At 42.4% G+C, this 25,774-nt stretch overlaps 1 protein-coding gene across 1 annotated transcript in view; it reads right to left on the reverse strand.

Moving 5' to 3' along the window:
- Nucleotides 1-2,029: 2,029 nt before the first annotated feature.
- Nucleotides 2,030-25,774, reverse strand: part of LOC124619877 (multidrug resistance-associated protein 1) — a gene marked incomplete in the record, with an annotated part of 365,477 nt that continues 341,732 nt past the window's right edge. Inside the window, 6 exon segments of the mRNA XM_047146501.1 lie at nt 2,030-3,536; nt 8,061-8,140; nt 10,059-10,173; nt 11,466-11,791; nt 15,477-15,626; nt 15,712-15,810. Coding sequence (XP_047002457.1) covers nt 3,425-3,536; nt 8,061-8,140; nt 10,059-10,173; nt 11,466-11,791; nt 15,477-15,626; nt 15,712-15,810 — 882 coding nt within the window.

Here is a 25,774-nt window from a genome sequence, read left to right on the forward strand (position 1 = left end):
AACCGATATGGTTTAGGATTCCAAAGGAAAACTACTATCGCTCAGCAGCTTCCAGGCGATTACGAGGAAAAAACTAGTGAATTTTCATTGTTATGTGATAAATCTGCGCCGTAAACAGTCCTATATATTATCGCAAATTGGTAATGTGGATCAAACGCCAGTCTATTTTGAGATGCCACTCGACAACACAGTGAGCAGGAAAGGAGGATCCAGCATCATGATACAAACTGGCGGCAGTGAGAAACAAAGATGTACAGTGATGATGTGTGTAACTGGCAATGTATGAAAGCTACCACCTTACGTGATATTTAAAAGGAAAACTATTCCAAAAATATCAGTAAAAGGCATATCGGCATTAGCGAGGGCAAATCTGAAAGGGTGGATGGACAGTGCCAAGTTTGGCAATGTTGTCCTCGTGCGTTACTGAATTTACGCAACATGTTGGTCCTGGACAGCTTCCGCAGACATACAACTAAGGAAGTGCGAGACAAATTACAAAAAGGGAAAACTGACTTGGTCATTATACCTGGAGGCCTAACATCCATCCTACTACCACTAAATGTGTGTATAAATCGGCCATTCAAAGCTGCACTTAAACAGTGATATACGCAATGGATGGGTGATGAAAACCGTAAGTTCACACCTAGTGGAAAAAATCTAACGGCCGGATTTGTCAGAGATTTGTGAATGGGTGAAAAGTGCATGGGACCCCATTCCACAACCACTGGTGGAAAAATCCTTCAAAAAATGTGGAATCACAAATTCACTGGATGGAACAGAAGACGATGCTCTACAGGAAGATGGTGAGGACAATGATTCTCCCGCTAGTGATGACGATGAAAGTGATGAATAGAGTGGTAAGAGAGGAAACTTACTGGTATTGACTAAAATATTTTATTGCACATACTGTATTAACAAATTCTTAAACACGATAATTTGCATTTCGTTTCTTGCTATTGTAGGTATGCATAGAGTCCCGGCTGGCAGTGATGATGTTCCCCGGCTGCCCACCTGTCTAATGGGCCAGCCAGTCAGCCGCATGCCACTGGCTGCCTGCCCGCCGGCTGCACGCCGCTGAATTGGTTGAGTTTTAATGCGGTATCAACCTGTACAGCAGCGTTGCTTCAAATCAGTAGTTATTATACATACTTTTGAACACACAGTATCATTGGAACAATTTTTTTGTAAATAAAACAAAAAATTATTTTTTTTCCTCTTCCTCAAAATCGGGGTGCGCGGATTATTCGAGTGTATACGGTATGTTGACTAACATGCCACAGTCAACATGTTAAATCAGCACTGTGAATGTAGCATTAACTGGGTGCTTATCAAATTCTATATTATATTTCTCCTCCACTTCCACCACCAGCACATGGGCCTTATTGCACCACGTGATGTATAACTTTCACTCTCTCAGGATGGTTTTTTTTTCCATGTTTCAGACCAACTTCTTTCTGCCTTCTTGGGGCGGGGATGGGGGTTGGGGGGGGGGGGGGGGGGGCGGGGGGTTTTTCTACCACGTCAACTATCTTGTCATGAATTTCCTGCTTAAAATTTTTTTCTCTCCGATATTTCAAGTGTGTTATTCCTTCTTTCTCAAGTTCTTTTACTGCACTGTTCCATTTTATTGTTTCAGTTTTAAATCTATCCAGTTAGTGAGTATTTAACAATGATTGTTAGACCATGAATCCCATGCCCTTTTTAGTCCGTCTGTACTGCAGCTATCTACTGGGTCCCTCTTAACTTTGACCTTATTTCCTAATTTTCGACCACAACTTCATTGTTCCCAAAGAGGCAAGAAGTCGCGATTGTGAACAGATAAAGCTCTTCTTCCTTGAGAATTATGTTTGTTTTTATGGCTTTTCTGAAATCTCTGCAAGGCAGGAACTAACCTAACCATTTTTTCTTGGAATTAATTCAGATTTTCTGTATTTAATTTACTTGATTCACATAATTCACAACTACAGGCAGTTGTGAAACCCGTTAGTAACTGTTCTTCACAGATTAAACATTTTAAAAGAAATAAATCTTTATTCAAGAATTCATTTTTTTTATTTGAAACAGAAGTATCAAATGGGTGTAATATACGTAGACAATTCAGAGAAAATATTTTCTAAAACGAGAATGAATTGTATAAAAACAGTTACATACACAGCTTTCAGATATCACAATTTACTGGCATTCCTTTAAGGCAGTTTATGAAGTACATGGTCTATCACAATTTCATGGCAAAATCTTGTCACAAACACACTGTATCACATGCAGCAGGCACTTGTTTCCTTCTGACACACCAAAGAATACAGTTTTACTTTTCAAGCACACAACATACATCACAAATATATGTTCACTATGACTGCCTGACAGGAATAATAATAGTAATAATAATAATTCATGTACATTTACACAAATGTCCTGTGATGTAATGTGTGTCTGGCAAAACTAACACTGATGAACACAAAATAAATAAGTACAATTGTAATAAGTACTACAATAAAAAACGGGAGATGATTATGAATCTTATCTGGCACAGCAGCACAGTCATACAGCAACAAGCTTTCACATTTTTGTTTCACTTCATTATGGAAATGAGCAATTACACTTTCCAATGTTGTAATTGCTCACTACAATGAACTATGGAATGAATCAATTAACTGTCCAAATGTGTAAAACAATGAAGTACAGTGCCATTTTACTGCTTTGGATGCGCACTCGAATTTAAGTACTGAAAGTAAATTAGACATCACCTCCTATTGCCACTGCAACCATAAAAAAATAGAAATATTTGCTTACATCACAAAAATCAATGACAAAAGAGGAGATGGCATTAAAATAACGAGGACCAGTTACAAGAGGTGTGTTCGTAAATGAATCAACGAATCATAAATATAAAAGAAAATCAAAACAAAGACATCTTGTACAAAGGATGTTAAAAGTTTAAATCGCAATGGAAATGATATCATTGTAAAAAACATTAACTTTTGATATTAGAAACATTGCTCTCAAAAATATGTGCTGAAGTGGAGAATCGAGCAGCTGATTAAAGAAAATTTTTAAAAAAAAAATAATGTGCTGTGATGAGCCTGAGAAAAAGGGCTCGTTTCTTGACAATCGTGATAAGTTTTTCTGTTAAAAATCCTGTACGGCATAAGATTAAATAATAATTTACACTTATGAAGAGAAATGATGGATACCAAGTAGCATCTCTGATTCCTGATTTTGTACTGTTTTCTGTATCCTGAACAAAAACAAACAACAATACTGTCAACATAGTATGTTTGTGTGCTTAAATGCTTTCTTCTGGAAGTCATCATGGTTTGCTGCTAACCATGCTTCTCTTGAAAGATGCAGTTGGATATGATGCACGTTATGAATTGGAGGAGCACATTTCTCTCTTCTTCTCCTCAATAATTCTTGTTTAGTGAACTCATGCTAAGCCTGCATCTTTAGCCATGCTGTAGAAGATGGATGTCCTGTTCTCTAACAGTGACTGAGGTGAATCAAATTCTACAACTTTTCCTTTGTCTAAAACAATAATTCTGTAAAGAAAGTAAATCCAGCCATTAAAAATCACAATTCAAGTTTTACAATACAACAGAATGTGTCAATGTGTCATCTCCATTCAAAACAAGCAGACAACATGTGCACATAATATTATTCTTTTATCATTTAATACATGTGACCTTTTTCTTGAGAAATTTCCTGCTTCAGCTGAGAGAGAGAGAGAGAGAGAGAGAGAGAGAGAGAGAGAGAGAGAGAGGGGGGGGGGGGTGTGAGGAGGAGTGACTTGCAAAGGGTTAGGAGCAGGAGGAAGGGGAATGTGATGGATAACGTTATAGTAGAAATCAGGAGCTTCCTAGGAGCAGGAGTGAGAATACTAGTCAATAGGGAAATGAACAACAGAGTACAGCATTATTACCCTCAAATGGAAAACACTTTGATAGTGAAATCAATGGGTCATCCATCACAAATTGGTGTCACTCATCTTTGATATTTGTATCCGCTGCCACTTCTTGTAAATATCATTTTTATGATACCATACAAACGAACATTGAGAGACCTAGCAACAAACCTTTTCTCATTGTATCTAATTTGTAGTGATTTAATAGTAAGAACCAACAGAAAATTTTGTTACTTACATCTACACTTATATCTAAACTCTTCTAAGCACTTTGATGTGCATGGCAGAGGGTATGTTCCACTGTACCAGTTGTTAGGTTTTCTTCTTGTTCCATTCACATATGGAGTGCGGGAAGCATGAACGACTGCCTCTCTGTATGCAGCGATTATTCTAATCTTATCTTCATGATCCCTATGTGAATGATATGTAGGCAGTTGTAATAAATTTCTAGAGTAACCATTTAAAGCTGGTTCTTGAAACTTTGTCAATAGACTTTCTCAGGATAGTTTACATCTATCTACAAAAGTCTTCCAGTTCAGTTCCCTCAGTGTCTCTGTTATGCTCTCCCATGGACTATATGAACCTGTGACATATTTGTGCTGCAAGTCCCTGTGTATGTTCAACATCCCTTGCCACTGCTATGTTGCACGGGTCCCACACACTTTAGCAATATCCTAGAACAAGTCACACGACTCATTTGTAAGCAATCTCCTTTGTAGATTGATAGTAGTTCTGTGGTATTCTACCAATAAACTTATCTACCACATGCTTTACCCACAACTGAACCTATGTGACCATTTCATTTCTTGTCCCTACAAAGTGTTACACCCAGGTATTTGTTTGTGAAGTGCACAACATTTCTGTATATTTAAAGCAAGCTGCCAATCTCTGCACAACTTCGAAATCTTATCAGGATCTAACTGAATATTTATGCAGCTTCTTTCAGACAGTACTTCATTATAGATAACTGCATCATCTGGAAAAATCCTGATTTTACTATTAATATTGTCTGCAAGGTCACTAATATGAACAGTGAATGTCCCAACACACTTCCTTGGGACACACCCGAAGTTACTTCTACTTCTGATGATTCTCAGTCCAAGATAACATGCTGTGTCCACCTTACCAAGAAGTACTCAATCCACTTGTAAATTTCACACTATTGTATATTTAAAAACAAAGATGATGTGACTTACCATACGAAAGCGCTGGCAGGTCGATAGAAACACCAACAGACACATACATACACACAAAATTCAAGCTTTCGCAACAAACTGTTGCCTCATCAGGAAAGAGGGAAGGAGAGGGAAAGACGAAAGGAAGTGGGTTTTAAGGGAGAGGGTAAGGAGTCATTCCAATCCCGGGAGCAGAAAGACTTACCTTAGGGGGAAAAAAGGACGGGTATACACTCGCGCGCACACTCACACATATACAGACACAAGCAGACATATTTAAAGACAAAGAGTTTGGGCAGAGATGTCAGCCGGAAGTGCAGAGGCAAAGATGATGTTGAATGACAGGTGAGGTATGAGTGGCGGCAACTTGAAATTAGCGGAGATTGAGGCCTGGTGGGTAACGGGAAGAGAGGATATATTGAAGAGCAAGTTCCCATCTCCGGAGTTCGGATAGGTTGGTGTTGGTGGGAAGTATCCACGTAACCCGGACAGTGTAACACTGTGCCAAGATGTGCTGGCCGTGCACCAAGGCATGTTTAGCCACAGGGTGATCCTCATTACCAACAAACACTGTCTGCCTGTGTCCATTCATGCGAATGGACAGTTTGTTGCTGGTCATTCCCACATAGAGTGCATCACAGTGTAGGCAGGTCAGTTGGTAAATCACGTGGGTGTTTTCACATGTGGCTCTGCCTTTGATTATGTATACCTTCCAGGTTACAGGACTGGAGTAGGTGGTGGTGGGAGGGTGCATGGGACAGGTTTTACACCGGGGGCGGTTACAAGGGTAGGAGCCAGAGGGTAGGGAAGGTGGTTTGGGGATTTCATAGGGATGAACTAACAGGTTACGAAGGTTAGGTGGACGGCGGAAAGACACTCTTGGTGGAGTGGGGAGGATTTCATGAAGGATGGATCTCATTTCAGGGCAGGATTTGAGGAAGTCGTATCCCTGCTGGAGAGCCACATTCAGAGTCTGGTCCAGTCCCGGAGAGTATCCTGTCACAAGTGGGGCACTTTTGTGGTTCTTCTGTGGGGGATTCTGGGTTTGAGGGGATGAGGAAGTGGCTCTGGTTATTTGCTTCTGTACCAGGTCGGGAGGGTAGTTGCGGGATGCAAAAGCTGTTGTCAGGTTGTTGGTGTAATGGTTTAGGGATTCCGGACTGGAGCAGATTCGTTTGCCACAAAGACCTAGGCTGTAGGGAAGGGACCGTTTGATGTGGAATGGGTGGCAGCTGTCATAATGGAGGTACTGTTGCTTGTTTGTGGGTTTGATGTGGACGGACATGTGAAGCTGGCCATCGGACAGGTGGAAGTCAACGTCAAGGAAAGTGGCATGGGATTTGGAGTAGGATGTTTCCCTCTATTATATTGATTTCACACTATTGTATTTTTGACAGCATAGGTGTGGTACTGACTCAAATGCTCCTCCATTTCCAATTTGCCTATCCTTTCGACACGTACTTAAATTTCTCCAAAAAATCTCATTGATATCAGTTTCAGGTTTCAACCACCTTTCTATACCTACTATTATGAGAGCTTCACTGCTTTTCGTAAGTGCTTCGAACTCTGGCAGTTTACCATTAAGATTTTAATACTCTCACCTGTAGGAGGCATTTCTTTCTATCTTACACCCATATTTCTGGGTTTCCTACAGTTATCATTATCTGGATTGGATGGAGAGTCACCTAATAAATAAATAAATAAATAAATAAATAAAAAACTTTGTGTGCGCCCCACACAGTCAGCTACCTGAGTAGCAGCCTTTGACTTTTAGTGCACACCTGAACGATTTAGGGAAAAACTACAGTTCTCAACACTATGGCACAAGTTCAGCAAGTTGCAACCTAGCTTGTCACAGAACTTTCAAAGTCTCTGCTTCAGTCCTTCCACTCGATTCAGAACCAAACGGCCATGATCAGTTCTATGGCCAATGCTGCAGATTGTGAGCTTCGTGGAAACTTCCTGCGCAAGGCTGGTTTTCTCAAACTTCTGTGGCAGTAACTGGAACAACCCCAGTACAACCTCTTCAGCCCAGATGACAGGCATCATTTGTTTGAACATGCGCCACAATCTGCAGTTGGTTGCACTCTGTTCCCTCGATAATTTCTAGAATAGCATCTTCAACAAGTTGAATGAGGCACCCAGGTGTAGACACTAAGCACACCTGGTGTCCTTTCCTGTCCCATGCTACCATCATTCACTATACATATGAACTGCCAACAATTAGTAGACCCCTACCCTTTTTCATTTGCCTCCTACTGACACAGAACAAAATGGGTTTCCCCACAACAGGTGAATTGAGTCCCACTGGCTCAGTTTCAGTTATAGTGAAAGACAGCACCTCAAACTTGTAGGTTAGGGGGATCAGTACAACACCCCAAGTTCTCCCTTGTCCCCGTCCACCCTGTACATGACGCAGAGACGTATCATTGACACACCACTCGCAGTCAAGTGGACAAGAAATGACACATTCTGTACTTTCTGCAGAGGAGACAGAATACACAGGAGAAGATAGTACCTGAGGTACTCCTGGTACAGATATCACAGGTACACAACTCTTGGGAACTCTCTCAACACACCAATTTGCAGCAGTTGTCAATCTTCAACAGTAGTCAAGGTGTTTTACAGTTTGTTATGAACATCACCCACCTCATCCCATGTTCAAGAACAGCATTCGTAGTGGGGCTGCATTTTGGGTGGTGCAGTTTGTTACAAGGCAATGAACAAATAACTTTAAATTAAGCTCACTGTTTATCTTTTAATCTGTGTCAATTGAAGCTCACCCTTATTCCAGATGTTCCACTTCACTTCATTACAGGACGCCTATGACACAGTTTCTGCTATTTCATCAGTTAACACAGAATAAATAAAATTTTCTGCCAACTTTCTTATTCTGTTAACACTGTAGACCAAACAAATGCAACTCTTATGGTTCCTCACAGATAAAATCCTATCTTTTACATGCCAGGACATATATAAGCTATTACCTGTTGTAGTCCATGATTGTGTTTAACCTGTGAGCGATTGTCAGGACTGTGCAGTGTTCAAATTCTGTGCGTATTGTTTGCTGGAAGAAAGAAAGGGGAAAAATTAAAAATCTACACATACTCACAGTAAATCAACAAGCATATCCTCAGTTGATAATTTTTTTCACGTTTCAAGCGAGAGTGACAAGTAGCACAAAAAAATAAAACTAGCTGCAACTACAAGTGACTTGAGTTAACAGCTTCATTACAAATATGTGTTTCACAAAGTCCACCAATAAATAATATGAAAAAAAAGTCAGGTAAGTTGGATATGCTGCTTAAAACTGGGGAAATTTCAAGAATGTACACTTGTACCTTGCAAAACTTTTTCATAGAATTACAGCTCACTAATAACTATATTTGCTGAAAGCTTTGTGACCAATAATGCATCTGCAATAGATTAGTAAAGGTTTTTCACCTTAGTTACCATCACTGTGCACAGATACACACATGAAAACCTCTAATTCCTTTTAGGAATGACAAATGATTAAAAAAGTATTTTATAACTACTCAAACTACCATTTCAGAATATTTAAGCAGTGACTGCAAAAGGTTTTTATATTCTGTACTACAATATTCCTTCATTCTGAGCACGTCCTGTTCGAAAGATTAATTCTGCCAGTGTTCAATGTTTTAGCCCGCAAACTGACACTTTATTTTCATATTAACTAATCTGCTATCAAATATGTTGCTATTCTAATTAATATTGTAACCTTGAAGTTACTGATCACTGCTTCAGGAAACAGTAATATAAGCTAGGTAAACAATAGGAAGACCATGAAACCACAACCATTCTAATTACATTTTTGTAAGTCCATCCTTGTGGCTGAGGGTCTGCAGGACCTTGGTCATTCACTTATGTAATAAGATGGAACACCTGCAGATGTTTTAATGTTACTATATATGATGGCTACTGGCATTTTGTTTTATTATGCTCTGACAAGGAGTTGTTCTGCAAAATTAGTACATAACTTAATCTGGTGGACTGTCTTATACATGCACAATTCATACTGTAAGATATTTATTTGAATTTATGAACATTTAGCCTAATGCTTCCATGAATGCTCAAAAAGATAAGATAAAATGGGAGCTCAAGGAATACACAACTTTTGACTATCGACTAACAGAAACATGTACTGTGCTTTGAGTTAGTCTACATTTACACTGTTCCCTAAAACAGGACACTTTTACCACTGGAGAACAATCGAAGGTTTTTTTTTTTTTTTTTTTTTTTTTTTTTTTTTTAAATAAAAAAAAAAGCATCTGTGAAGAACGCTGTATGTTCTGTATTGGTTTATTTAGTCAACTTTCAATCATAAGTGAGCACATGAACACATTTAAAAGATGTGCACATTCTGTTCCCAGTAGTGAACCTATGTCCAAGACGATCATGTCCCCCTTGGCAAAGCTGGAAATGACCAACGGCCATTTGATGAGCTTGAATATGAAATATTAGATCTCTCTTGGCATACGCAAGTGACATAAATCAATGCAACTGAGACACAGCAGTCTATATTGAAAAAACATTGAGAGCCCTTCTTCCCTCCATCAGGATCTAAACTAACTGATTTACAGATATTGATTGTCAGGAGGATTCAAACTTCTTTTGGTGCCAGAGTCTTTACCACTTCGCCGCGCCTCCACCACACACACACACACACACACACACACACACACACACCTGAAATCATACATATAGACATTCTATTCAACTCTAGCACAGTGTAACAATAATATTATGAAAATGACAGATCACTCGTCACCACATAATGGAGGCATTAAGTTGCAGACAGACATAATGATGAGACTGTTAAATGTTTAAGCTTCTGAACAAGAAAGTTCTAATGCAAGTTCCATTTCCAAATGAAGGTCTTTTTGTCCAAAAGCTTAAATGTTTAGCTGTGTCCATTGTGCCTGCCTGCAACTCAACGGGTCTAGAACTAATGGCCTATCTCTTACCTGTATCAAATCATCAGTCTCAAGGTCAACAGCAGCCGTAGCCTCATCAAGAATTAACACCTTTGTCTTTCGCAGTAGAGCTCTGGCCAAGCAAACCAGTTGGCGTTGCCCAACACTGAAACCACAAATTTGACTAATTAACTCATATTTCACTGCAGGAAAATATTTGTTATTTACAGTGAAATCTCTATGAAAGGTTAATAAGTTCTGAAGCTTTGTTATGAATTAACAAAGAAGAATGACCAAATATCATGGTGTAAAAGTGTATCTTTGAGTAAAAACCAATATATTCAGAATTAAAAGTTAGTAAGCTTTCCAGGTCACAACCAAACTATCCATGGATTGACTAATATGTTAAACTGATCAATTTTTGAGTAATATTATTTATTCAATGGATCATGTTTGTAGACTGATCAACACAATTTGCAACCTCTTTCACATTATCGTGTGCATATGAGGAGTAGTCATCAGGTTTTACATTATCACCTGAAAACAATACAGATACAAAATTTATTTTTTGTTTGTTTGTAGGTAAATGTTTGCAGTCATGGTAAACACTGAAATTTCCATGCCACATTACTATAGCACACCAAACCAAAACAGCAACAGAAATGTTGCAACAGTGTCCGGCCAATCCATTTGACTTCTTAGGCATCTAACCAACACAGACGAACGAGTGCTGTGCAAGTCACTAAAGAGAAAGGATCACACCAAGTAGTGTAAACAAGTGCATTCACTGCCAAAAATGGCAAAGACCCAACCACATGGGGTAAAGTGATGCTGAATGATTTTTGAGTCAGTCAGGACGCAGCATTAACTAATTATGTTCATAATATGCTAAATGACACATGAGCATATTCCAGAACCTCCTGACACTGTTGCACAGGGCTGTGAGGATGAAGTGTTGCACGAAGCTGCTAAAAGTGGTGTTTTTGTTCCACAACAATCCCCAGTATATTATGCGCAGAACAGACACACATGCTGCTGCTTTGGGCTACTACATTTTCAATCACTCCAACATTTTCCTGACATAGCAGGCTGTGTCTGCTCTCTCTTTCCATTGATGAAGACATGATTGCATTGTAGGCATTTCAAGAATGATTACAAGGTTATTTTCGTAATGAAATGTTTCCAGCACAGCTTAAATGCAAACTTCTATCTGTCAAGTATGTGCAAACCACCATTATTGGGGTGAACATGTCTCACTGAAGGGTGATTATGTGGAGAAGTTCCACAGTTGCAGCTTGAGCTTTTTCTTGGTGGTAATTACAACTTCCATGACTACTCCTAGGAAACACAGCTTCTTATTGTTACTGCAGATTTTTTATGGTGTAAACTATCACAATTAGTACTATAGTTACAGTGTGGAGGTTTTAAGAAAAATTATAAAACAATTTGCCATTTTACCTGAGATTTTCACCACCTTCAGTAACCTCGTGATTGAGGCCTGCAGCACAACCCTTCACAAAAGCCTTCAAATGAGCCTGTTCAAGTGCACGCCATACCTCCTCATCTGAATGCTTCTTGAAAGGATCGAGATTGAGACGTAATGTCCCAGAAAATAAAACTGGATCTTGAGGGATGATAGTGAGACGTGACCGCAGAGCGTGTAATCCCAGCTTGGTTACATCAACATTATCAATTTCAATCGAGCCACCAGCTGGTTCTATGATGCGGAACAGTGCTAATGTCAGTGAAGACTTGCCTGCTCCAGTTCTGCCCACTATACCCACCTTAAACAGGAAAATTAGAACACTTAGAAAATTAGGTAACACTTTATTTATTTATTTATTTATTTATTTATTTATTTACATGTAAGAACAGCATAAATTTCAAATATTTGCTATATTATTAATGTGCACATATAATACTAAACAACAAACTTTTTCAATGTACTTGGCAACCCATCATACAGTGCATGGTGGAGGGTAGCCCTACTAACATTTCCTTTCTAGTTCCACTCACAAGCAAAGCGGTGGAAAAATGATTCCAGAATGAGATTTTGACTCTGCGGCGGAGTGTGCACTGATATGAAACTTCCTAGCAGGTTAAAACTCTGTGCCCGACCGAGACTCGAACTCGGGACCTTTGACTTTCGCGGGCAAGTGCTCTACCAGGACCTTGGCCTTTTGCGGGCAAGTGCTCTACCAACATCCCCCAGGCTGTGGCTAAGCCATGTCTCCGCAATATCCTTTCTTTCAGGAGTGCTAGTTCTGCAAGGTTCGCAGGAGAGCTTCTGTTAAGTTTGGAAGGTAGGAGACGAGGTACTAGCAGAAGTAAAGCTCTGGGGACAGGGCGTGCGTTGTACTTGGGTAGCTCAGTTGGTAGAGCACTTGCCCACGAAAGGCAAAGGTCCCAAGCTCAAGTCTCAATCTGGCACACGGAAAAATGATTGTCTACAAGTATCTGTACGAGCCCTAATTTCTATCATGCAAAATGAATATTAACACTGGCGGCAGTAGAATCTCTCTGTAGTCTGCTTCAAATACAAGTTCTCTACATTTCCGTGACAGTGACTCACAAAAAAAAACGTCGTTTCCCACACAAATTCACAAAATGTCTTCATAAAACTTGTGTTCCAATCAAACCTACTGATGACAAGTCTAGCAGCACACTTCCCCACTGTTTTCCTTTAGCTAAACCTGGTGGGGGTCCCAAACACTCAAAGTCTTGTTTTTTTATATATATAAAAACAAGTCTAGCATTCACCTTCCCCACTACACCTGAGGCACTCATTCCATTTCGTTATGCTCTCTACGGAAACAGTTTCAGTAAAAAAATATCTGAGAGTAGAGTCACACACAAAATACAATGTAACAGGTTTAACACAGAATTTTGGTGCAATTTAAATTTATTCACTATCTCAAATAGGTTGCCATACATCATCAACAAACCAAAAATATTGATTAATTATTAACAGTTCAGTTACAGAGAGTTGGGAACATAATCTATGCTCTCATTAAGTAACATTTTACATATCTTCAAAATTAACTAGATGCAATCTAAATAGTGTCAAATGTTCCTAGGAATATGGAGAGTTTCACACAAGAGAGGCTTTCTAGATCTGTATTGATTTGTTGACATAAGCTTTTAAGTATGGAGGTAGTGCTGCAGAGTACTCTCTGTAAAATGAAATTGTGATTCCATCTGGACCTGTTGAATTATTTGTTTTCAACTCTTACACTTGCTTCTCTGTGCCAAGAAATCCTATTTCTATGTCCTCCATGCGAGAGTCTGCACAACACTCTGATGGCCGTATTTTTGCATGATCCTTCTACATGAATGATTTCTTAAATGTGAAATGTTAAACTTCAGCTTCCCTTTCACTGTTTTTTCCCAGCCTAGTCCAGTTAATGAAAAACTGGATCGAAGCCTTCAGCCCACTTAGTGACTTTGTGTACTACTGCAATTTTCTTGGGTTCACAACAAGATCTTTCACTAATGTATGACAGCAGAAGTTTTTGCATGCTTTGTGCATTTATTTTCTGAATTTGATTATTAAATGCCAGAGAATCTTTTCCATTCTCAATCCACTTACTTACCACATACTTTTCATAATAAGATTTACAATCCATTAAAACTTTGCCCATAATTCCTCTACATCCATGATATTGGAACCAAATAATGTTCGTTCACCGTCTAAATGGGACACTAACAACTGCTTAGCTCATTTTTCTGGCATAAATACCTTCCTAGCCTTCTTCATGGATATATTAATTTTAGTGTCCATCATCACACTAACGACATCTAGATCACTCATCCCTGTCTCTGTACTGACACTGTTGATAATGTCGGGCCTGTTTGTAGCTACAAGGTTTAAAATATTTCCATGGCATGTGGGTTGGGAAATTGGTTGTTCAAGGCAGTTTTTAGAAAACTGTGTTCAAAAGAACTTCACAAGGCTGTCTGTCCATATCACCTGCAGTGAATCCATGGACGTAGCAGTCTATACTCTGTAGGTTGAAGTTGCCTCCAACTAATACACGCAGTATGCAGCACGTAAACATTCCTTGAATGATTCCACTTCTGTTACAGGAGACACCTAGGCCTGCTACTCATTTCCAGATAACTTCATTTCAACCTCGATAGGCACTAAATTTTTGTCAACAGCAATGAACACTCCCCTCCATTGGCTTCTAATCTGTCTATTTTATACATGTTCAATGCCTGGCTAAATACTTCGTAACCTTCTACTTCAGGTTTCAGCCAGCCCTGATTCCAAGAATAATTGGAGGGTGCCACCTTATCCGGAGTAAAGTAAGTTTAGGCAAATTGTTACGAATACTTCAATAGTCTATTGTTAAAATTCTGATAGTCAAAGTGCATCTACTTTGTACATGAAATTATTTTTCTCTCTGCATATCGACTCGCGAGCATTTATCAGAGGATCTCCAACAACAGCCTAGCCTAAGAAATCACCATGTGGACTCTTCAAGTACTATTCTACCCGAGCAGCTGCTTCCTTTGTGTAGCAGCACTGCGGACCTATCAAGGGGAGTCCAAAAATTCTCCATTCCATGATACCAGTGCAGAAATCTGCTGCCATGACATTCACAGAACCTATGAAGCATCTGTCTGAGATCCTCCTCCCCACCTCTCCACTCCAAACCAAAGGACCCCAATCGACACTTGATTCAATGGTGTAAATTGTGAGCTCTGCTTGCACTCCACGAATGAGACCAGCAGTCTTCACCACTTCCACTAGCAACCCGTAGGAACTGGGCGTGACCTCAGAATCCAAGCAACAGGTATTCTGACATGGTCTAGAACAGTGACAAAACTGCACTCTACATCCTCGACAGCCAGAGGCAGAAAATCCTCCCTTCTATGATGACGTCCACTGGCCCACACACCAAATACTCATTGGAATCCTTTCCAGCCCTGGACAATATTTCCCTATGGGACTCCATAACATCTGAACATTGGAGCTACTGCTAACTAGTTAACTAATACTACTGTGCCTGCTTTGAGGCTGGTGAAGGAGAGGCAGTCACTTCTGCAGTGAATGGCGGACCCTCCCTCCTATTTTTCTCATAACAGGTAGGTCACTTTGCCTATGTTGTGAGTGACGTAATTCCACTCTATTCAGACCACTCCTCCTCCTCCTCTTCTTCCTCCCCCCCCCCCCCCCCCCAAACAAGTTTTTCTTTCTTCTCTGAAGAACTTCCCTGAAGAAAGTACTCTTTGTTCTGAAAGCTAGGAATCCTGTAATGAAGTGTTTGCGTACTTCCGTCTTGCCAGAAGTTTTGTCACAGGAAAATGAATACTTGCTAATTTTTTCACTTGATCCTGATTTTAACAAACACTTTTCTTTTAAAATATAAAAAATCCACATAATAAATAAATCTGTTAGGATAATTTACAAAGTAAAAATTAAAGATATTAATATCTCACAAATAGGAAAAATGGGATTTTTACCTTTTCTCCTCCAGACACACTGAATGTAATTCCATGCAATACCAAATCGAGGCCCTCCCTGTAGCGCACTTTGTAGTCTTTGAACTGCACTTCCCCTTTTGAAGGCCAGTCATTAGGTGGTTGTGTTGCAGGTACTTCCCACGGTGCTTCCTGCAATCAGGAGTATATCTTTCAGTCTATATCAAGACCAAGTTTCAGAACATCGGAGCAGGCTGTACGACATCTTTGAGCATACCTGAGGAGTTTCGCCATATTCTTTTATTCTTTCCACTGCCACAATATTTGTCTCTACATCTGACGTCATTCTTACCAACCAGTTTAGAGTTTGTGTTACCTGTAATGATGACAAGAATATTTTATCAACATACAGAAAAATATTTTTTCAGTTCACAGCAGTATCTGTACATATTCAAAACGCCTAAGTTACAAAAAAGGTATGGCAGCCTTCATATAAAATTGTTGTACAAAAAATTATAACACAATTAAAAATGAGAACATGAGATACCATTGCATTTTCTTTTCTTTAGAAGTCAAATGATTTTGAAGTTTATTGAAGCAGCAAAAGCACTAAAATGTGAATAACATTTTGTATCAAATGATTCTTTTCCATGCGACTGAAACAGTAGATGGGAAACTACAGTTCTCGTTTGTTAATACTGTTTCACATGAAGTAGAAGTCCACAGAATTGTTCTGCAGTGAAATCTACATACATGCGATTCAGCTTAGATTAACAAATTTGTACTACATACTCTGTTGCATTTTTTCTGCCTCCTTTCATACATTGCTATTTCAGGAAGGCAAATCCATACTGGGATTAGACCACACCCTTACCAATAAGGAACATTCACATGATCAGACAATGGTTGGTTGGTTGTTTGAGGTTAAAGGGACCAAACAGCAAGGTCATCAGTCCCTTATTTCAAATAGACTCCATTCTGCTAACGGGACATCTCAGTATAGTCAGAAAAATAAAACGGATAAAGGGGAAACGTAAAAGGGCAGTCACGTTGTCATTAGTAAAAACAAATGAGGGAAGTTGCAAGAGAACGAACCCAACACTATGCTGAAACAGCATAGGCAAGACCACCTGTGACTTAAAAAGTACAACTGCTATAATGCAGAAAGTACGTATGGGAATAGAAAAACTAACCAAGCCTTAAAAAGAAGGGGTAAAAACAGAGTAAAAGGGAAAGAAAAGAGGATTCCGGTCAGGGAGGTGAATCGGGAATCTCTGAACACTGCCTACAGTGGGAGACACCCAAACACTCACCGCCCTGCCCCAACACCAGAGGGAGATTAAAAACTTTAAAACTGAGAATAAAAACCACTCTCCCGGAGGAAACCTAGAACCAGAGAGACCATCCGGGAATCGTCAGCCAACATCAAAGGTAAAGTGTGGGGGAGTCTGTACTTAGCACGCAGAGCCAAAAGAAGGGGGCATTCAACCAAAATGTGGGCCACTGACTGGAAGGCTCCACAACCACATAGCGGGGGTGGCTCATCACGCAAAAGGAAACCATGGGTCAGCCTGGTATGGCCAATGCGGAGACGACACAGTGTGGTCGAGTCCTTGCGGGAGAGGCTAAAGGAAGAACGCCATGGGCCTGTATTCACCTTAATGGCACGAAGTTTATTAGACAGTGGAGTAGCCTCCCAAGAATTGGCCCATGACTGTGCAAAGTGGGATTTGATGTGAAGCCGTAAATCCGCTGCAGGAGGGGTTACAGAAAACGGGGGGTAAGTAACTGCTCCCCCAGCCAAACGATCAGCGAGCTCATTACCCGGGATACCCACATGGCCCGGGACCCATAGGAAGTCAATGGAACAAGCAGCACGGTGAAGATCAGCGAGATGGTCATGGATGGCAGAGACCAAGGGATGGCGCGAAAAACACCGGTCAATAGCAAGAAGGCCACTCATCGAGTCCGTACATAACAAAACGCGGTTGTGTTGGGATTGTTTAATAAAGGTAAGGGCCCAGGAAATTGCCATCAATTCCGCAGTAAACACCCCACATGAGGGTGGCAGTAGATGATTTTCCGTTCCAGCAAAGGACGTGAAGGCATACCCAACATGATCAGCAGATTTAGAGCCATCAGTGTAAAAAACAACAGCATCCCGAAACTCCCATAAAATTTGGCGGAAAAAGGAACGGAACACCACCGGGGGGATGGAATCTTTCGGACCGCGGCGGAGATCCATCCGAATTCGAGGCCGAGGAACTAACCAAGGAGGGGTGGAGGGGAGGGAGCGAGGAAGACAGGACAAAGAAGGAAGCCGAAAATCACGGGTAAGAGACGCAAGGCGCAGCCCAACCGGTAAACCCGCCCGAGGGCGGGAGTCAGGCGGACGACGTCCATGGTCTGGGAATAGGATAGAATAGGAAGGATGAGCGGGAGAAGAACGGATAGTAAGGGTATAAGACACCAGAAGCTGGGACCGCCGAACAGAAAGGGGGGGGGATCCCAGCTTCAACCAGGAGACTATCAACAGGGCTAGTAGGGAAGGCACCGGTGGCCAAACGGATACCACGATGGTGGACTGGATCCAGCACGTGCAGCGTGGAAGGAGCAGCTGAACCATAAACTTGACAACCATAGTCCAAACGTGACAGAACTAGAGCACGATAAAGACGGAGGAGGAGGGAACGGTCCGCACCCCAGGAGGAGTGGGCAAGGAAGCGAAGGACATTGAGTTTACGGAAACATCCTACCTTCAGGAGTCTGATATGGGGCAGCCAAGTGAGCTTGTTGTCGAAAAGAAGACCTAGGAAACGAAACTGTGGAACCACAGGCAATCTTTGTGCAGCGAGATAGAGCTCTGGATCAGGGTGGACCGTAGTACGGCGACAGAAGTGGACCACCCGCGATTTTAAAGGAGAGAACTGAAACCCGTGGGAGAGGGTCCATGCAGAGGCACGCCGTATAGCCACCTGGAGCTGCCGTTCTGCAGATGGCATCGAGGAGGAACTAACCCAAATGCAGAAATCATCCACATACAGGGCAGGGGCGACCAAGGGACCGACAGAGGCCACAAGTCCATCGATAGCAATGAGGAAAAGAAGGACACTCGAGACAGAACCCTGTGGGATGCCCGTCTCCTGGGTCCGTGGAGAACTAAAAGCAGTACCAACTCGAACTCTGAATGACCGATGGATCAGGAACTGGCGGATGAAAATCGGGAGGGGGCCGCGAAGACCCCACTGATGAAGGGTTAGTAAGATGTGATGGCGCCAGGCCGTGTCATAGGCCTTGCGAAGGTCAAAAAACACTGCAACCAAATGGCGGCGCTGGGAAAAAGCCTGCCGAACTGCGGATTCCAAGCGAAGCAGATGATCGATTGGAGATCGTCCCTCTCGAAAGCCACACTGGTAAGGGGACAATAGATCCAGAGATTCGAGGACCCAAGTGAGCCGACGGGCTACCAGCCGTTCAAGTAACTTACAACCAACATTGGTCAAACTAATTGGCCGATAGCTGTCAACAGATAGGGGGTTCTGACCAGGCTTAAGGACAGGAACCACAATACTATCCCTCCACTGAGAAGGGAAGTCACCCTGGAGGCAGATACGGTTAAACACCCGAAGAAGATGGTGCCGTTGTGGAGCACTGAGATGTTGAAGCAGCTGGTTATGAATGTAATCTGGGCCAGGAGCCGTATCATGAGAAGCAGATAGAGCAGAGAGAAATTCCCATTCAGTGAAAGGTTCGTTGTAAGATTCGAAGTCACAAGTGGTGAAACATAAGGTGACAGCTTCAGCCTGCTGTTTTTGATGAAGGAAAGCAGCTGGATAGGAGGCCGACGCTGATGCCACTGCAAAATGGGTCGCAAGATGTTCTGCGAGAACTAATGGGTCCGTACAAATGCCATCTGGGAGGTGAAGGCCTGGGAGGGTGGACTGCCGATGGCAACCTTGGAGAGAGCGAAGTGTAGCCCATACCCGTGACAGAGGGACAGTGGAACCAAGGGAAGAAACGAATCGTTCCCAACATATCCGCTTGCTCTGTTTGATTAAATAACGGGCTTTAGCGTGATGGCGCTTAAAGGTAGAAAGGCTGGCTACAGATGGGTGCCTCTTAAACTGTTGCAAAGCTCGACGGCGATCACGGATGGCAATGGCAATGGCCGTACTCCACCACGGGACTTGCCGACGACGAAATTGTCCAGATGAGCGCGGGACAGCAAGGTTAGCAGCGCGAACAATCGCGTCAGACACGTCACGTAGGACGTCATCAATACAACCCGACAAAGAGGGAGAAAACTCGACCTGTGCAGTATATAGAGGCCAATCGGCGCGGTGGAAAGACCAACGAGGTAACCTCTCCATCGGGGAGCGGGAAGGGAGCGTGATAATCAACGGGAAATGGTCACTATCACAAAGGTCGTCGTGTGGCGACCAGTGTAATGAAGGGAGGAGAGAGGGAGAAGAAAGGGAAAGATCAATGGCAGAAAAAGTACCATGACCAGCACTGAAATGAGTAGGGGAGCCATCATTAAGAAGGCACAGGTCGTGGTCTGCAATAAATTGGTCGATAAGAAGACCTCGTCTAGATGGAAAGGCACTGCCCCACAAAGGATGATGAGCATTAAAATCCCCAAGGAGGAGGAAGGGAGGAGGAAGTTGCTGAAGAAGGGTGGTTAAGGCAGCAGGTGTAAGAGTCCTGTCAGGAGGGAGATAAAGATTGCATACTGTGACTGCAGAGTCTAAGTGGACCCTAACAGCAACTGCTTCCAATGTAGTTTGGAGAGGAATCCACGTGCTAGCAATGTCTGTACGGACCAACGTACAAACGCCACCAGAAGCCCGCAAGGGTCCGACCCGATTTCGACAGAAAACACGGAACCCACGGAGGGTCGGTGAGTGAGCATCAGTCAAATGAGATTCCTGGAGAACCACACAAGCTGCTGAGTAGGACGAAAGAAGGGATTTCAATTCCGGAAGGTGACGATAGTAGCCATTACAATTCCATTGGAGAACCACAGAACGATGGTTTAAATGAGGGCTGAACACGCTAAATCCAGTCATACCGCCGGGTCCCCACCTGTCACCGACAAGGAGGGGGCGACATCCATAAACGACAGGTCAGAATCCGGTTGTGAAGCCGGGGAAGGGACCTCCGGTGACACCAGAGGCTCTTTGTCCCGGGACTTATGTTTCTTCTTCTTTTCAGGCTGAGATCGAGGAGGGCTGTGTGGCATAATGGAGCCAGCTGCAGCAAGATCAGGAACAGAAAGAGACCGGGCGACCTGGGGGCCGATAGACCGCGGCTCTCGCGGTCGCCGCGCTGCAGCAGACCTTTGACCTGGAAGGTGCCGGGAAGGGGCATCCCGGGAGAGGCGCCCTTGACCGGCAGACGCCGAAGGAGTGGGACACTTCTCCGGCTGGGGAGGGGGAGCGGCGCCCAGAGGAGAAGGTGTGGGAGCCGCAGGGGAGGGGGGAAGGAGAGGGGTCCGGGACGGGGGTAAGGAAGGGGGAGGAAGGGATGAAGATGTAACCAAGGCGTAACTAGATGTCATGGACACAGGGTGCAATCGTGCATATTTCTTACGGGCCTCTGTGTAGCTTAAACGATCAAGAGACTTATACTCCTGTATCTTTTTTTCTTTCTTATAGACTGGGCAATCTGCTGAACGTGGAGAATGACTACCATGACAATTTACACATACAGGAGGGGGAACACAGGGACTCCCCTCATGGAGTGGACGTCCACAGTCACCACAGAGAGGGTCCTGGGTACAGCGAGAAGACATGTGGCCAAAACGCAAGCACTTAAAACACCGCATAGGAGGTGGGATGTACGGCTTCACATCACAGCGATAGACCATAATCTTAACTTTCTCAGGAAGGGTATCCCCTTCAAAGGCCAGGATAAAGGCACCAGTATCAATACGATTATCTTTAGGACCCTTCTGAACACGCCGAACAAAGTGAACACCCCGCCGTCCGAGATTGTCCCGAAGTTCCTCATCAGTTTGAAGGATGAGGTCTCTGTGAAAAATCACACCTTGTACCATATTTAGAGACTGGTGAGGGGTAATGGACACGGGAATTGTGCCAAGATGGGTACAGGCACGAAGGGCCGCAGATTGGGCAGCCGAAGCAGTTTTTATCAGTAATGAACCCGACCGCATCTTGCTCAGGGAGTCCACTTCGCCGAACTTGTCTTCAATGTGTTCCACAAAGAATAAAGGTTTGACACTGGTGAAAGTATCTCCATCAGTCCTGGTGCAAACTAGATAACGGGGGAAAGGTTTTGCCCCTAGACGACGGGCCTGACCCTCCTCCCAGGGGGTAGCCACGGAAGGGAAGGCCGAAGGGGCAAGAGAAGCAGCACTTGAGGAATCAGTACCACGCAGAGAGACGGCCGCAGAAGAGCGGCCAGAGGTTTGGACCCTTATGCGTTTCATCTGCATAGCGTCCGCCCTGATACCACCCACTCCGATCAGGGGCTCTCCTCACGGGCGCCACCCAGCCACAGCAAGGGCCGTCTGGCACGGCGGCCATTGCCGGGAGTTCCGATGCTCCAGGATGACGAGCAACCACTCCAAGGCATGCATGAGGAGGTCACAGCTCAGGTATCAGAAGTGTGATCCCTGTGTGTTCAGGGGGCTCAACCAAAAGGGTACATAGCGACCCCACCACACGGGCTGGCTACCGTGCTGGCTATGCACCCTAGCATCAGACAACGACGTAGAAGAAAAGGTGGAATATACTAGGAGGGCACACGTCGGAGACACTAGGTAAGGTGCTCTTCCCCAAATGGCTCACACTACGGAAGAGAAATTTTGGAATGGAGGTCAAACCCCAGAGGGGGACCAAGGAATGCCAAAAGGAGGAGATGATTACGCAACAAAGCCAGAGTGTAAAACCAACAGAACCAGGAGGATAGCGGGGCCAACATAAGCAAGGACACCAATACAGGGAGAGGAGAGGGCGAGGGGAAAGGGGTATGGAGGGGAAAGGAGGGGAAGGGAAAGGAAATGCAGCCCGGGAGAGAAAGAAGGCTGCAATGGCTCGGGGCCCCGTGCTCGCCACGCACGTATCCACGAAAGAGTTGTGGACCCCCTGGGGGGATGATCAGACAAGAAAATACTGATGTCAAGGACTGCGAATGATCATGTTACAGTGATGAGAAGTGTGTCTTGTACTCTGTTCATGAGATAAAAGGCTTCTATGAAAAGGTTTCTACTAACTCAATGCTTGGTGATGTGACAGCCGAGCACACACAGGGCATGGGTTGAAAATATCTTAAGAACAAAGACAGATGGAGGCTGTGGCTAAGGATGATTCCAAGAGGCTCTATATTTTCAGACTCGTGCAGTGACCTATGTTATGACCAAATCATTATTTCCAGTGATGCACCCACACTAACAGCAACTACAGCAAGTTCCTAATTACGTCTGTTAATGCAGATCAGAGATAGTACACATTACCTGTGTATTTCTATTACTCAAAGTTAGCATTCGCCTCATTCTGAGATGTGTGCCCTTCCAGTACAGTCCAGTTTGATCATCCATTTTCCGAGCTTTACCCTCATCTCCATTGTGTCAGCATGTTTGTTATTGGATTTGGCAGTGCTGGTGGTAGAGGGTGACCATATACTCTTGCTGCCTCCACCCTTCTGCCTATTGGGACAGAATTTGTCTCCACCAACTGTCCACACTTCTTGTTATCCACAAGAAAGTTTGCAAAGCCTGTTTAGATGTTTCTGAATGGTACAACTGATGTGGGACATGGGTATCAGCCCATTATTCACATAGGCAGATGTGAGAACTGTCTAAAACCACATCCAGGCTGGCGATCACATCGCCCATATTGTTACTCTCCCAGGTCTGTGTGGTCAAGGCTTGACACACCTCCCCAAACCATGCCAACATGGTAACCCTTATGGCTATCCAGGCTGATACAGTCCAGTTTCATCAGATGGGTAAATAAGTTACAGGAGAGAGCTGTTCTGTTTGATTTAAGTGAAGAATGTACTGCAAAAAGGATCAGCTGTCTCTTTGTTAACTCTAATTATCTTGCCTTGAAAAGCAGTTTCTCAAATTCCATAGTAATGTTTAAACTAAGTAAGCCATCCTGATCAGGCATTAAATTTTCTATCTGCCTTCAGAGTTTCACATAACTCACCTGCTTTCTCTTTTAATACCAGACCATTGCTCTCTTCTGCTGTAATCACAAGTGCATTGCTTCATCTAGTTCTTCATAAGTTGAAGTTTTGCAACACTTATGCTGTAACAGTGTGGCACCGCTGTCAGTTTTGGATATGAAATTTTATATTTTTTCTTTATTTTTATTCACCTGTCACTGCATGAGATCCTATGAGCTGAGAATATTTTACAGCACATTCACCCTCTTCCAGTTTATCGACAACTTCCGATTTCTTTTTGATCATTAGAAAATGTTAATGTTTATCTATCATTGTCATAGCATAATAAACCAAGTTAATTCTCTTTGTCAGTGATACAGTTTAGAAGCTATGGTATTACTGAAATGTGTTGGCAGTAGGAAAGTAGCACTGACATTGCATTCCTTCTGGCAATATTCCAACTTCAGCAAACATATGGACAGAAAACTGGTTGCTGATTTGTTACAAGGCAAACAACAGAAAATGTTTCAGTGATGTCTGAAGGTGGGAATGGGGTCCACATCACCTTCCAACAATAAAACATGAGCTACATGCATACAAGTGCATTCTAAATGACATATTTGTTTTAATTGTACACAAAGCTTCAGGCTTTGTCATCACTGTCGTCCTTATTTAACAGTACACAGGTACTCTGCGAACTGAATACTCTACACCTGGATGCTCTGGAGTTTGCTGTGATGGTAAGTCAAATTTGCCAGGAGTTTTGCACATTAATAGTCCCAAAGTCACCCGTTTGGCTATGTCATCATCAAAATCATTGCTTATTTCATATTGTGACACTCACAGCATTGATTTGTTGGTATTTTTCAAATATATACATCCTGGACACAAACACAGTGAGTTTGCCCTGTGCACAGAGCTTCATTTATTCTGCAATCCTAAAAGCCTTTCACATTCCACTGACTTATGAAAGCCATTTCATTTTCCTTCCAAGTATTCCAAGACTTGCTGTTTTCTTGGTACATGTGTCCAGCTCCAATTTGGAGTAGTCTCTGTCTGATAGGATCTTCCTTCTCTGATGTTCATGGGCTTTATTTTCTTAACACTGATTTTGCTTTCAATGCATGAATTATTCGCATGGACAACAGAATGTGGGTGCAGATGGAGACATTTTATCCATTTGATAAAGAAAGCTGACCAGATGCTGTTTTACATTCCACTGCCTTTGTAGGAATGGACAGCAACCTAAGACTAAAATTTGTTAGTTGCTGACCACTTTTGCTTGCAAAAACTGTCTACTGATTTGCACATAGAAAACCAGACTAAATACTGGCTCAAATTTTTGCACTTCATTTCAGTAACACTGACATGCTGTCATACAGCACAAATATAACTAACTACAAAAAACTTAACTGCAGAGTAATACAAACAAAATGTTTATAACTTTTCAGGTTTCGATGTAATGTGGAAAATCCTGTAGGTTTCTTTACAAAATCAGGTCATTAAGTCTCAATTTGTTTTTGCTCCTTAGAAGAAAATGTAACACTGCTTTTTTGCTTGTTAACTGCTTTCTGTCACTTGTTCCTAGCTTTAGTGTCACTCTTCAATAATGCTTGGGTCACACTTATTTCTGCCAAATCCTTTTTATTTAGTTTTTCTTTTAAGCACTTGTTTGCATCACCCATTAATCTGTCAACAATTAGTCTTTTCTCCTTTTCTTCTTCTTTCACTTTGTCCAATGCCTGTTCAATATTACCTTCTTTAAGGGGAGGTTTATGATCTTTTGGTTTAAAAAATCAATTCTTTTTAAACTGCATTTTTGGATCCATAAAAGTGTTTCGATCCATAGAAGTGTGTGTGTTTGTTATTCATGGTTGAACAAAAAACTGCACCTGCCTGAAATCTGCCTTTTTCACACACCAATTCCCGCTTTCACAGTTTTGTATTTTGACACTTTGACAATATCATTGTATTTCAAATAACTCATCAGCTTGCTTCTGTGCCATTGCACAAACAGAAGAGAACATCTGACTGTTGTTCTAGAAGCCTCTCTTCAGCTTGTTCTTATGTCGGCCATGTAGAGAAGGCATGTTTCATAAACCAAAATCTGGAAGTACCATATCATACTGCATTTATTTTAAAGCTCTTCCAAAACATATATTTGGTGCAAAAAATAAATAAATTTGAGAACCAAGATCATGTCCAAC

Source organism: Schistocerca americana, chromosome 6, assembly GCF_021461395.2.
Source record: "Schistocerca americana isolate TAMUIC-IGC-003095 chromosome 6, iqSchAmer2.1, whole genome shotgun sequence".
NCBI classification, from domain to species: Eukaryota; Metazoa; Arthropoda; class Insecta; order Orthoptera; family Acrididae; genus Schistocerca; species Schistocerca americana.